The following is a 13,176-nucleotide window of genomic DNA, read 5'->3' on the forward strand; positions in this document are numbered from 1 at the left end:
TCTTATCTTTGTCACATTTATTTTTTAATTTGTGCTCTTATATTGATTGCTCTTGCTCTTCACAATTTCTTTGTCCACATGCATTTGACTATGTTCACTACACTCAGTTTCCCTTTTCCTTTGTCAACATCTCTGCGCAGTTCTATCCCAAAGTATGTCTTCTACACACTATGTATTTATAAAAGCATGTGTTCCAATGCAATTAGCAAATATGGTGGCTGTGATTTATTGGAGAACTTCGTGTAAATGAGAATTGAGAGCTCGAGAGGACAGGGTTCTTACATCTTTAGGACAAAGTGATTGATGACTATAATATACGTAGGGGCGGACGACTGAAGAGAGCAAGGAATTTCCCCATAGGCCATGCCCTGTTTCTAACATACTCAGCCGGAGATCCCAGAAGCTTCCTGGCGCTCCCCTCCGACTGCCCTTGGACGGAGACTCCCCATGGCTTCCTACCGGGCTTCGCTTAGACTCACACCCGCTCTCCCCACTTGGGGCCTGTTTCTCTTCCTTCAAGTTCTACTTCCACCGCTTTCCATTCCCTAGGATTTGGCCCAAATCTCACCCTCACATTTTCAGTCCCTTCGGGGTTCCTCAAAATAGGTCCCTACAGCCTGCTATCGCCCTCGGGCCCCTTCCCCAGGGAAAGGGGCGCCATTCCCCGCACCCCGTCCTCGCACACCTGTCTGCCGCAAACCCACCCCGCCCCTCGCTCGGGGCCCCGCCCCCCCCGCCCGGGCTCCGCGCCCCACGCCCCCGACCCCGCCCCCACGCCCCCGCCCCCACGCCCCCACGCCCCCACTCGCGACTAGTAGCCTTTGCCACCTGGCCCCGCCCCGCCCACCCCGTCCCCGGTGTCTCCGCGTCCCCCTCCCTGCCCCGGCCCCTCTGTCTGCCCCCCCGCCCCGCCCGCTGCACTGTGGGTAGGCGGCGCCGCTTGGGGAGCCCGCGGTGGCGGCGGCGGCGGCTGAGCGAGGCTGCGCGCGCCGAAGATGGCTGAGAAGCAGAAGCACGACGGGCGGGTGAAAATCGGCCACTACGTGCTGGGCGACACGCTGGGCGTCGGCACCTTCGGCAAAGTGAAGAGTTGAGTACCCTCCGAGGCCGCGCCGAGGGGGGCCTCCTCGCGGGGTGTCCTCCTCGCGGGAGCCGGGGAGCGCGGAGCCAGGGCGGGCGCGGGCCTGGCGGCAGGTGGAGCGCCCGGGAGGGCGGCGGCTGGAGCCGGGCTGGGGCTGGGGCTGGGGGACGAGGGCGCGGGCGGGGGCCGGCCTCGTGGGGTCCAGGACAGCGCCCGCCGCCTGTCGGGGTTCGGGAGCCGGCTTCTCCCCGGACCTGTGTCCTGGTCTCCGAAGCCGGGAGCTGCACTGTTCGGTCTGTGCCCACGGGCTCTGAGGCCGTGGGGGTCGGGCTGGCGAGTAACACCCCTTACGCATGATTTCGAGTTCCCATTTCGTGCCTGGTGCCCTGTTAGGTGCTTTACATATGGTTTCATTTAATCCCTACGGCAGCTTGCTTGCAGGTGTTATCCTCGCCTTGAAGGTGACCAAACGGGGACCCCTGGTGTTTTAGGAACACGCCCAAGGTCACACAGAAAGGGGCAGAACCAGGATGAAGTGCAAAATGTCTTCCAATTCTAGCCAGGCTGGAGGTCCCTGCCACCCCATTCTTTCTTGCTGCGTGACTCTGGCTGGTGGGGCTGCCTGTGGAGGGGCTGGCTGGTGGGCTGATTGTGAAGGGGATGTGGAGGGGCTGGGAGGTGGGGAGGGTTGGCTGGTGGCCTGACTGTGGAGGGGATGTGGAGGGGCTGGGAGGTGGGGAGGGCTGGCTGATGGGCTGGCTGTGGAGCGGCTGAGAAGTCAGGGGGCTGGCTGGTGGGCTGACTGTGGAGGTGCTGGGAGGTCAGGGGCTGGCTGGTGGGCTGACTGTGGAGGTGCTGGGAGGTCAGGGGCTGGCTGGTGGGCTGACTTTGGAGGTGCTGGGAGGTCAGGGGGCTGGCTGGTGGCCTGACTGTGGAGGGGATGTGGAGGGGCTGGGCATGGGAAAGGCTGGAATGCTGCTGCCTTGGGTCAGGGGTTGATTAGAACTGCAGAGTCTGAAGGTTGGTTGGCGTGTGTGAAATGGTCTGGGGCGGGGGGCGGGGGAGGGGGCTACGGGGATGGAGGGAGAAAAAGGGTTCCTTGGTGTCCCGTCTCGGAGGATGTGGGGCCTCGGAGGCCAGAGCTGCTAAAGCAGATTTTACTGAAGTCTGTTTTTGTTGGTGATGGAATCCCACGTTGGGTGGAGGAAAACAGGCCGCCTTAGAAATTTTTTACTTCTTACTAGTTAAGTATTAAACTTTCCTTTTTGTGTTGTTAACGAAAGTCACATGGGATTTAATTAATTTGCCCTCTCCCCAGAACTCGAGTCAGCTTATTAAAAATACTCTCCATTTGATTGTTGCAAATCCAGAATTATAAGTAAAACGTTGGCTTCCCCCCGCTTCTTTTTGTTTTTGCTATAGAAATGTTGGCTAGGCAGTCTGGAGACTATTCTGAGGCTTCTATTTTATTTAAAATTCATATTTTAATCTTAAGTTTGTTAAATAGAATGAACTCATTTTGTATTTCTGTGGCAAGGATCAGCTTTTATTTCATATATCTGATACCCTTTCATTTGTTCAGAAAACACTTACTGAACACCTACAATATGTTAGGCACTGTTGTAGGCAGTGGAGAGAGATACAGCAAGGAACAAAACTAGATTAAAAAAAAACCTTTTGCCCTAACTAGTTTGGCTCAGTGGATAGATAGAGCGTCGGCCTGCGGAGTGAAGATCCCAGGTTCGATTCCAGTCAAGGGCATGTACCTTGGTTGCGGGCACATCCCCAATAGGGGGTGTGCAGGAGGCAGCTGATCGATGTTTCTCTCTCATCGATGTTTCTAACTCTCTATCCCTCGCCCTTCCTCTCTGTAAAAAATCAATAAAATATATTAAAACAAACAAACAAACAAACAAAAAACCCTTTTGTGGAATTTATACTCCCAGTAAGGGAAGAGAAACAGTACTCACTATATGTATCAGAGAAAAATGCACCAGGGAAGGGAGGCTAGGGAGTTTTGTGAAGCTGGCAGTTTTCAATAAGGTATCAGGCAAGGCCTCACAGACAAGGCAGTATTTGTGTAAAGAAATAAAAAGTTTGTAAAATTCTTTGAAGTCCCATGAGGGCTGTGAAGTTCTGGGTTATTTTTGAAAGACCTCATAAATAGGGTGGATAGTGAAGAGAATATATTTAGAATGAATGTAGGAAGATCTATGGGATTGGATTAATGCTTGAAATGTCATTAAAGATCATTGAGGACTATTGTGTTTCAACATTATGAAGTTGTTACTCAAGCAAATGGTGCCTTCGATATCTGGACATGTACAGGGTATATAACTTACCCTATGTTCCTCCAAATTGTGTTAAAATTTTTGTTTATTTTAAAACATTCTTTAACTATAATCTGAATATAGACTAAAAAACCCATCTAATCAATTGGCCCATTGCCAAAGCACAACTTAAATCTCTTGTATATAATACTCCAGCTGCTTCCAGGCACTGGCTTCTTAAAATGTAAACCAACATAAGGTACTTTGATTTATGAGACATCCTCTTCCTGGAGGGCCTCTGGCCAATGAGCAACCATTCTGAGTGATGTTCCTAATAATGTGTTAGAGCCCCTGTATCGTGGTTTTTCCAGCTGAGGTTAGAATTAGTACAATTGTTTGTTTAATAAAAATTATAGAAGTTGCTACAATTTAAAGTCATTTATTTAATTCAAGGGACAAGAAACAAAAGCACATACATTTTTAAAAAGAACTTTATTGAGGTATATTTTACATATCATAAAATTCACTCATTCCAAGTGTACAATTCAGTGATTTTTAGTAACTTCACCAAGTGGTTCAACTTTCATAGATCAATTTTAGAAGATTTTCATCACCACAGTAAGATCCCTCATGCCCATTTATAGTTAACTGCAGGCAGGATGCACGAAATTTGTGCAAGAGTAGGCCTTCCTTCCCTCTGGCATCCAGAACCTGGGCTTCCCTCGCAGCCCCGGTTTGGTCTGGAAGGACATTTGGGAGGACGTTCGGTCTAATTAGCATATTATGCTTTTATTATTATAGATTATTATAGACTAGTAGCCCTGCACATGAATCTGTGCACGAGTAGCTTGCTGCCGCTTGCCTCCGCTGGCCACCCGCTCACCGCCGCTGGTAGCTCTCCGCTGCTCGTAGCTCGCTGCCCTGCTGCCCTGCTGCCCTGCTGCCCTGCCCTCCTGGAGCTCTCTGCCCGCATGCTGCTCTGCCCTCCTGTAGCTTCCTCCCCCCTCATAGCTTGCTGCCCTGCCCCCTCCTGTAGCTCTCCGACCCCTGCTTGTAGCTCAGCATGTAATGGATAATTAGCATATTCTTCTCTTATTATATAGGATTCTCATTCCTACCCTCAGCCCCAGAAAACCAGTAATATATTTTCTGTCTGTATAAACTTTCTTTCTCTGGACACTTATAGAGTCTCTCATGTCTGGCTTCTTTAATAATATTTTTGAGACTTCATGCCTGGCATAGCATGTGTCAGTAGTTTGTTACTTTTTATTGGTGAACAATATCCCAATGTAGGTATGTCAGTGTATCTATACCTTCACCAGATGATGGACATTGTTTTCAGTTTTGGGTTATCCTTTCTAATAAAAGAGTAATATGCAAATTGACCATCACTCCAACACACAAGATGGCCGTCCCCATGTGGTCAAAAATGGCTGCCCCCATGTGGACACAAGATGGCTGCCACGAGATGGCCGGCAGGCGAGGGCAGTTGTGGGCAATAAGGGCAGCAGGGGAGGGCAGTTGTGAGGGACCAGGCCTGCAAGGGGAGGGCAGTTAAGGGTGATGGGGCTGGCAGAGGAGGGCAGTTGGGGGCAACCAGGCCTGTAGGGGAGGGCAGTTGGGGGGGACCAGGCCTACAGGGGAGGGCAGTTGGGGGGAACCAGGCCAGCAGGGGAGAGCAGTTAGGGGCAACCAGGCTGGCAGGGGAGGGCAGTTAGGGGTGACCAGGCTGGCAGGGGAGGGCAGTTGGGGGCAACCAGGCCTGCAGGGGAAGGCAGTTGCGGGCGACCAGGCCTACAGGGGAGGGCAGTTGCGGGTGACCAGGCCTACAGAGGAGGGCAGTTGGGGATGACCAGGCCTACAGGGGAGGGCAGTTGGGGGTGACTAGGCCAGCAGAGGAGGGCAGTTGGGGGTGATCAGGCCTACAGGGGAGGGCAGTTGCGGGTGACCAGGCCTACAGGGGAGGGCAGTTGGGGGTGACTAGGCCAGCAGAGGAGGGCAGTTGGGGGTGATCAGGCCTACAGGGGAGGGCAGTTGCGGGTGACCAGGCCTACAGGGGAGGGCAGTTGGGGGTGACTAGGCCAGCAGAGGAGGGAAGTTGGGGGTGATCAGGCCAGTAGGGGGACCAGGCCTTCAGGGGAGGGCAGTTAGGGTGACCAGGCCAGCAGGGGAGGGCAGTTGGGGGGGACCAGGCCTTCAGGGGAGGGCAGTTAGGGTGACCAGGCCTGCAGGGGAGGGCAGTTGTGGGTGACCAGGCCTGCAGGGGAGGGCAGTTGCGGGGACCAGGCCAGCAGAGGAGGGCAGTTGGGTGTGACCAGGCCTGCAGGGGAGGACAGTTAGGGGCGACCAGGCCTGCAGGGGAGGGCACTTGGGGGGGGGATCAGGCCTGCAGGGGACGGCAGTTGGGGGTGACCAGGCAGGCAGGGGAGGGCAGTTAGGGGCGACCAGGTTGGCAAGGGAGGGCAGTTAGGGGTTACTGGGCCAGCAAGAGAGGACAGTTAGGGGTGACAAGGCTGGCAGGGGAGGGGAGTTAGGGGTGACCAGGCCTGCAGGGGAGGGCAGTTAGGGGCAATCAGGCCAGCAGGGGAGCAGTTAGGCATCGATCAGGCTGGCAGGGGAGTGGTTAGGGGGTGATCAGGCTGGCAGGCAAAAGCAGTTAGGGGCAATCAGGCAGAAAGGCAGGCAAGCGGCTGGGAGCCAGCAGTCCTGTATTGTGAGAGGGATCCCAGAATGGAGAGGGTGCAGGCTGGGCTGAGGGACACCCCCCTCCCCCCCCCCACCCCCGTGCACGAATTTCATGCACCAGGCCTCTAGTTACAAATAATGCCACTATAACATGCAAGTCTTTGTGTGGACATATGTTTTCATATTATCTTTGGTAGATAACTAGGAATAGAATTGCTGGGTCATATCATAGTTTTATGTTGAGCTTTTTGAGATACTGCAAACTGTTTTCCAAAGTAGTCATACTATTTTACAGTCCCTTCAACAATGTATGAGGGTTCTCATTTTGCCACATCCACATTTGTTATTGTTTGTCTTATAGCCATTCCAACGGGTGTGAAATGGTATCTCATTGTGGCTTTAATTTACATTTCCCCAGTGATGATTGATGTTGAACACCTTTCATGTACTTATTAGCTATTTGTATGTCTTCTTGGGTAAGATGTCTGCTCCAATGTTTACTTTTTTTTTATTGGATTGTTTGCCATCGCTTAAGTTGAGTTATAAGAATATTTTACAAATTCTGGATACAAGTCCCATATTGAATACATTTTGCAAATATTTTTCCCGAGTCTGTTGTTTAATGGTTCATTTTCTTAATGGTATCTTTTGAAGTATAAAAGTTTTGAATTTACATGAAGTATAATTTATCGATTATTTTTCTTTTATGGACCATACTTTTGGTGTTATATCTAACAAATCATTGCTTTAGGTCTCAAGGATTTTCTTTCATGTTGTCTTCTAAATGTTTTACTGTTTTAGCTCTTACATTTATATCTATGACCCATTTTGAGTTAATTTTTGAATATGGAATAAAATGAGGGTCCAAAGTCAATTTTTTGAATGTGGATATCCAATTGTCCAGCATCTTTTGTTGAAAACCTATGCATTTTTTTTATTGTCATAGATTTAGACTTTGTACGGTTAATTTCTACTAAAAAATTAATAGATTATTTAGTTTTATATGGCTATAGAAACATGGAAATTGAGGAGTGAGGAATATCTTATGTGCCTTCTCTATTGTCATGCTAATTATAGATTTTGGAAATGGCAAAGTTTTTTAGTAGCACTAGTTTCAACTTATTTTTTAAAAGTATATGGAAATTATTTTCTATTTGTTGATAAATAACTAAAGCCTTATTTAAAATGTTCTTAGTTGAATTTTCTACTTCATTATTCATTTGTAAGATTACTTATGGAAACATTATGTGGGCTGACAGAGTTAAAAAGCGATACTTTTTACTTAAATTTGTTTTCTATGTTGATCATTTCAGTTCTTCTTCCCAGTATAGGGTGGAACTGCTGTTTGAGAGCTCTTGTAATTAGACTTGTTCAGTTTTTTTTTTTTTTTTAATATATTTTATTGATTTTTTACAGAGAGGAAGGGAGAGGGATAGAGAGCCAGAAACATCAATGAGAGAGAAATATCAATCAGCTGCCTCCTGCACACCCCCCCACTGGGGATGTGCCTGCAACCAAGGTACATGCCCTTGACTGGAATCAAACACGGGACCCCCCAGTCCGCAGGTTGACACTCCATCCACTGAGCCAAACCGGCTAGGGCAACTTGTTCAGTTCTTATCTTAATTAGTAAAGGTGATAGAAATTTTAAAAGAATAAATCTGTTATTTGTGTTATACAAAGAGTACTTGAAGAAAAAAATACGTTTGCAATGTAAAAATATTGTTTATTTAAAAAGAAGCCTGCATTTTCAAGGTGAGGACCGATTTGGTTTTTGAAATAATTACTCTTTATTAGACACCAAAGGATACTTTGCAAGCACACACTAAGATTCTTTCTAGCCAGCAAAGTCACATCAAGGATTACTTTCTCATTACTTGAATGGTCCACAGAATTGGCTTTCAAGAATTTAAGTAAATGTTTTACTAATTCCCCACCTATTTTTGAGGTAACTGGAAAGATGAGCAAATGGAACTTTCATTGAAATTTTTTTTAACAAGCAATGTTACCTTTTTAAAAAAAGAACAGTTTATTGATGTGTAGAGAAAGAGGGAGGGGAAGGGAGGTAGAGAAAAATCAGTGTGAGAGCTCAACATTGATCTGTTGCTTCATGCATCCAGGCATGTGCCCTGACCAGGAATCAAACCAGCAGCTTCCTGGTGAATGGGATAACACCCAACTGACAAAGCCACACCAGCCAGGGTGCAATGTTACCTTTTAAAAATGTGAATACATGTCTCAAATGTAAATTGAATTCCAGACAACTACATGGTCAGTTGTTGGACCTGAATGTTGTGCCTGTGGTATTTTGGGCCCTTGCTGGGATTGTTTTTGACTCCCATGTAGTGTCAAGGCCTGAACAATACATTTAACTTCTTTGGACCTTGTTTTCTTCTCCTAAAAGAGAATACTATAACATGCAACCAATCTGTCAGGGCCTTTACAACTTTATCATTAAACTGATTTTTTTTTAAAGATTTAATTTAAAAAATGGTTGTGTTTAATTTTTTTCCTTCTGGTTTAATGGAAATTTGAATTACTGAAGACCAGAGCTGAAATATACATGTAATGTAGAACAAAAGAAAAAGACACTTTAGCGATAAAAGTTACAACTTGATTTAATTTTTACTATATTCTAAGTACTATATATGGACTTGATTTTATTTATTCCCCAGAGTAATTCTGAGTTTGGTATTATCTCCATTTTACACATGAAGAATTGAGGGTCAGATACTTAAGTAAGTTGCCCAAGGTTACATTGCTAGTAGGTGGCAGAATGGGCAATTAAATTCAGGGCTTTCTGACTCCAGAGTCTGTGCTATATGGAATGCAGTCAAAATACATACATAGTGTGTTATCTTGTGAGTTTCAAACCTACAAGGATATAATTTTACATGTTCTTAGATATTTATCAAGGATCGAGAAAATAAGATTTAAATGTCTCTATTTTAGTTCATATTTAGGGAGAATGAAAGGTCTTTTGAAACTTCATATGTCTACTTGAAATGTATATTTTTATATTCCCAACTTTTACTTTTATACCTCAATCCATTCCATTTCTTATATGATGAATATGCTGAATTCTATCCCAAATTTGTTAGAAAGACTAGGTATTTCAGGTTTTTTACCTATAAAAGTAACCTTGACTAAGATTACCAGTAACCTTTAGTAATCATACTAAAGAGAACTTGTAAAAATGATTTGATATCCTAGAAAGAACATTGATTTTAGAAAACATTAATTAGCCCTGGATTTTAATTCATTGCATTACTAGTTGTATGGCTTTGGGAAAACTACTAAATTACTTTGAGCCTGTTTCCTCCTTTGCAAAATGGCCATAACAACACTTGGCCTACCTACTTGCTAGAGTTTTTATGAGGATTAAATTAGTTGAGGTACATAAAATGGCTTTTAAAAAAGATAAATTGCCATACAAATGGCTCTTGTGAATAAATTTTACATTCTCTGTGAAGTGTTAAGTGTTCGCTGTGTTTAGAAATGCTGCCTTCATTTCTGATTTTAACCTTGAGACAGAGCTGTAATAACCTGCCCCTATTTTTTGGTTCTAAATGACTAATTTATTTGTGCTCTATCAGTGGTCAGCAAACTGCGGCTCGTGAGCCACATGCGGCTCTTTGGCCCCTTGAGTGTGGCTCTTCCACAAAATACCACGTGCGGACGTGCACGTACAGTGCGATTGAAACTTCGTGGCCCATGCGCAGAAGTTGGTTTTCGGCTCTCAAAAGAAATTTCAGTCATTGTACTGTTGATTTTTGGCTCTGTTGACTAATGAGTTTGCCGACCACTGTGCTATATGATACTTAATTATTAGTGCTTATATTAAAATGCAGTATCCGTTTTGGGTAAGTCATGTAATTTGTTTTCTCACAGATATGGAACATGAATAAAATAAGAATAAAATGGAAATAATGGTGAGCGTTCATATAAATTACTAGCTGAACTGATTTTAGTTTTGAAATAGTTCAAATAATGAAGCCATATTTTTTTCTCAAATACTGGAAGATTAGTTTTTGACTCAAAATCAATTCAGTCATATCCCTTAAATAATTAGGTAAATGATGTGCTATTTAGATTTTTTTTATAGCATTTATATTGTTTCGACATAGGTAAATTTGTTCTTAACTTCTGAATGAACTTTGTTCATTTTGTGAGATCAGTTGACTGACTCTCAAAAGGTATTTCCTATAGGAAACAATGTTATAAATGTGAATAGATTCAGAGTAAGTCCACAAAGGCAGCATGTAGTATAGAAAATATTGGATTTGGAGGACCTGGTGTGGAACTTTAGCTATGCTGTAAACCAGCAGTGTGGCCTTAAGCCAAAGTCACTTGATCTATAAGAAAGAGAATAATACATATGTCCCCTTACACTGTTGTCCGAAGTACATGAGAAAATGTAGAAAATACTCAAAAGTACTTAACTCTGAGGTACTTTTATGTACTTTAGGGTCTTTTTAAAAAAATATATATTTTATTGATTTTTTTACAGAGAGGAAGGGAGAGGGATAGAGAGTTAGAAACATCGATGAGAGAGAAACAACAATCAGCTGCCTTCTGCACATCCCCTACTGGGGATGTGCCTGCAACCAAGGTACATGCCCTTGACCGGAATCGAACCTTGGACCCTTCAGTCCACAGGCTGACTCTCTATCCACTGAGCCAAACCAGTTAGGGCAGGGTCTTTTGTGTACTTAAACTCATTATTGGCTGAACTCGGAGAATAATCTGTGATCTGGTTCTGAGACCAAGAATTTGATGAGGGGGAAGAGTTTACCATCTCCTGTTTCACTTTTCCCAGGTCTTCTTTCCTATTTCATTCAAATATGTACAGAAAACTCTAATTCTCTAGGTGATGCTCACTCATCACCCTCTCCTGTCCACCACTTGCAGTGCATATATACAACAGTGTAACATACACATTCCAGATTTCGTGGTGGCAGTCATAGAACTCACTCACCAAGGGAGGAAAGTGTGAGCAGCAGCTGGCAGTTTTCATTTTTAAGGCTATACCTCCTTAAAGTAGAACCAAAATAGTAAATAAGATTCATTTTTAAAAACTACAGAAAATACAGACTGAGCTAAAAATGCCTCCCTACAAACTTTGTCCTGACAGATCTATGTAAATTAGAAAGGATTTTTGTAGTTTAATCATATACTGAGGTAATTACCTCACTTCCTTGGACTTTCTCCCTTTTCCATGCTAACACAGCACTGCTTTATCTATTTTTTTGTTGTTTGTTTTTTAGAACACACCAAAATATTCACCTATCATGTGAGCCATGTTAGCTTTCCTTAAAGTATTTGGTAATACTGCTTTGTAATGATAAAACTGTCCCATTTGTTTTTCTGAGATTCCTGTTGTTTTCTTGATAGAAAAATACTTGTAGAGAAAGTAGTTAATTTTTTAAAGGGAAGCAGATAATTTAATTTGATTTAGCGGGAGATCTAATCTTAAATCCTTCAAGAGCTAATGAGTAAATGGGTGGTACAAGACCTCAAAATTATTGAATGTGTTATAAAAATGAGAGCAAATCTCCCTAGTATATTTATTAGATGCAAATATAAGAGAAAGCACCTTGAATCTGGTTGAATATATTTTTACCTATTATTTAAGCGATAAAAATGCATATGCAAAGCAATGTGTTTATTTTGAAATGTTGTGAACCACTTTATTTTTAGTATGGTGTTATTCAGGAAAGAATTTCAGGCAGCTCTTATCTCTGCTAATAATAGAAACCTTCTTCACCTCTTCACAGGAGCAGTATTTTTGCTTAAGTGGTGTCTTATGTTTAACAGTGTTTGCCTCTGATACATTTTACTGTCTTTCTTTTGGTGATGCCTTTGTTTTTAAAATATTAATAATTATTTGCCCTTAGAGTTTTAAAACAACCTTTTGTATAGTTAAAAATAATTATCAGATCTTGCTATAAGTTGACTTATCCTGAATGCCAATGTATCATTTTATTGAAATACTTTTTCTCATAATCCTTTTTTCTCCATACTATTAGCAATACCATGAGAAATATGTTCTCATTTTACATCTCTGCATTTGTAAATTACAAATTAATTATAAAGTAGTTATCTAGCTATCATAATTGAAATTAGTGCAATTTTAAATACACCATACAATTTTTCTAGTTTCCTACTTTATTTGATAAATACCTTATTAGTTAATTTTATTTTCTTTCTTAATGTGTTTGAGTATAACTTGATATTGTATGGTGTTCTATAATTGACTTCAGTTCCCAGACTCAGTTAATGAAATAATAGAATATTTAGTAAGCATTTACTGTGCTTAGTCATATTGGATTTTAAACATACATTTCCACAAGTGTTATAAGTTATATTACAAAAGATGATTTACTAGTTGAAAACAGTGGGAACTAATCATCACAGAATTTACTTAAGTTATTCTTGCCTGACATTTGAATTCTAAGTCAATTATGATATGGTTAATCCACCTTTTACTCAGGTGTACACCAGGTCCCTTTAGTGCTCTACTAGTTTACAGTTAGATAGTATGACAGTTATATGCTATGAACTTGATTTCAGCAAGATAATAGACTTGTATTATAGTAGCTTTGTGGATAAGATGAAGAAATATGCTCTGAATGACTTATTGCTGCTGAACAGCTGGTCCCAAAGAAGTTAGGTGTCATCCTGAAGGGAATCTCAGTCATTGACTCTATTTAAAAAGTATAGTAAATTTCCCATTATTGTGTATACATTTTTTCTAGTGTAATTGACTTTCATACCTGGCTATGACTTCTAACTTGTATGAAATTAACGTTAATCATGAACATTTAGAAAATCTGGAGAAAATTTAAAATACTGTTTGAAGGCTGCCAGGACTTCAGTGGTCAGTAGAAGAAAAATGAGCCTAACATTATATTTGACTTTTGAGTTATTTGCTAATTTGTAATAATAGTAAATGTAAGAGTCTAAACAGAGAGCAGTGGCTAAAAGGCAGAAAAGCTAACAGAGTTTAAGTCCTGGGGACTTAAGACAGAGTTTATAGCTTATCAAGAGAATCCCTGGTAAATAGTTGGATTTTGGTTGCAATTCCCTAAAGACATACTCTTCCTAGAATCAGATTAATCCTATTAAGATGATCTGCCT

At 42.9% G+C, this 13,176-nt stretch overlaps 1 protein-coding gene across 1 annotated transcript in view; it reads left to right on the forward strand.

Annotated features, from left to right (window-relative positions):
• Positions 1 to 919: 919 nt before the first annotated feature.
• Positions 920 to 13,176, forward strand: part of PRKAA2 (protein kinase AMP-activated catalytic subunit alpha 2) — a 61,810-nt gene continuing 49,553 nt past the window's right edge. The window contains exon 1 of the mRNA XM_080654169.1: positions 920 to 1,089. Within this exon, the coding sequence (XP_080510295.1) occupies positions 996 to 1,089 (94 nt within the window). The 5' untranslated portion in view covers positions 920 to 995. The remainder of the gene's footprint in view (positions 1,090 to 13,176) is intronic.

Source organism: Plecotus auritus, assembly GCF_963455305.1.
Source record: "Plecotus auritus genome assembly, chromosome: 2".
Taxonomy (NCBI): Eukaryota; Metazoa; Chordata; class Mammalia; order Chiroptera; family Vespertilionidae; genus Plecotus; species Plecotus auritus.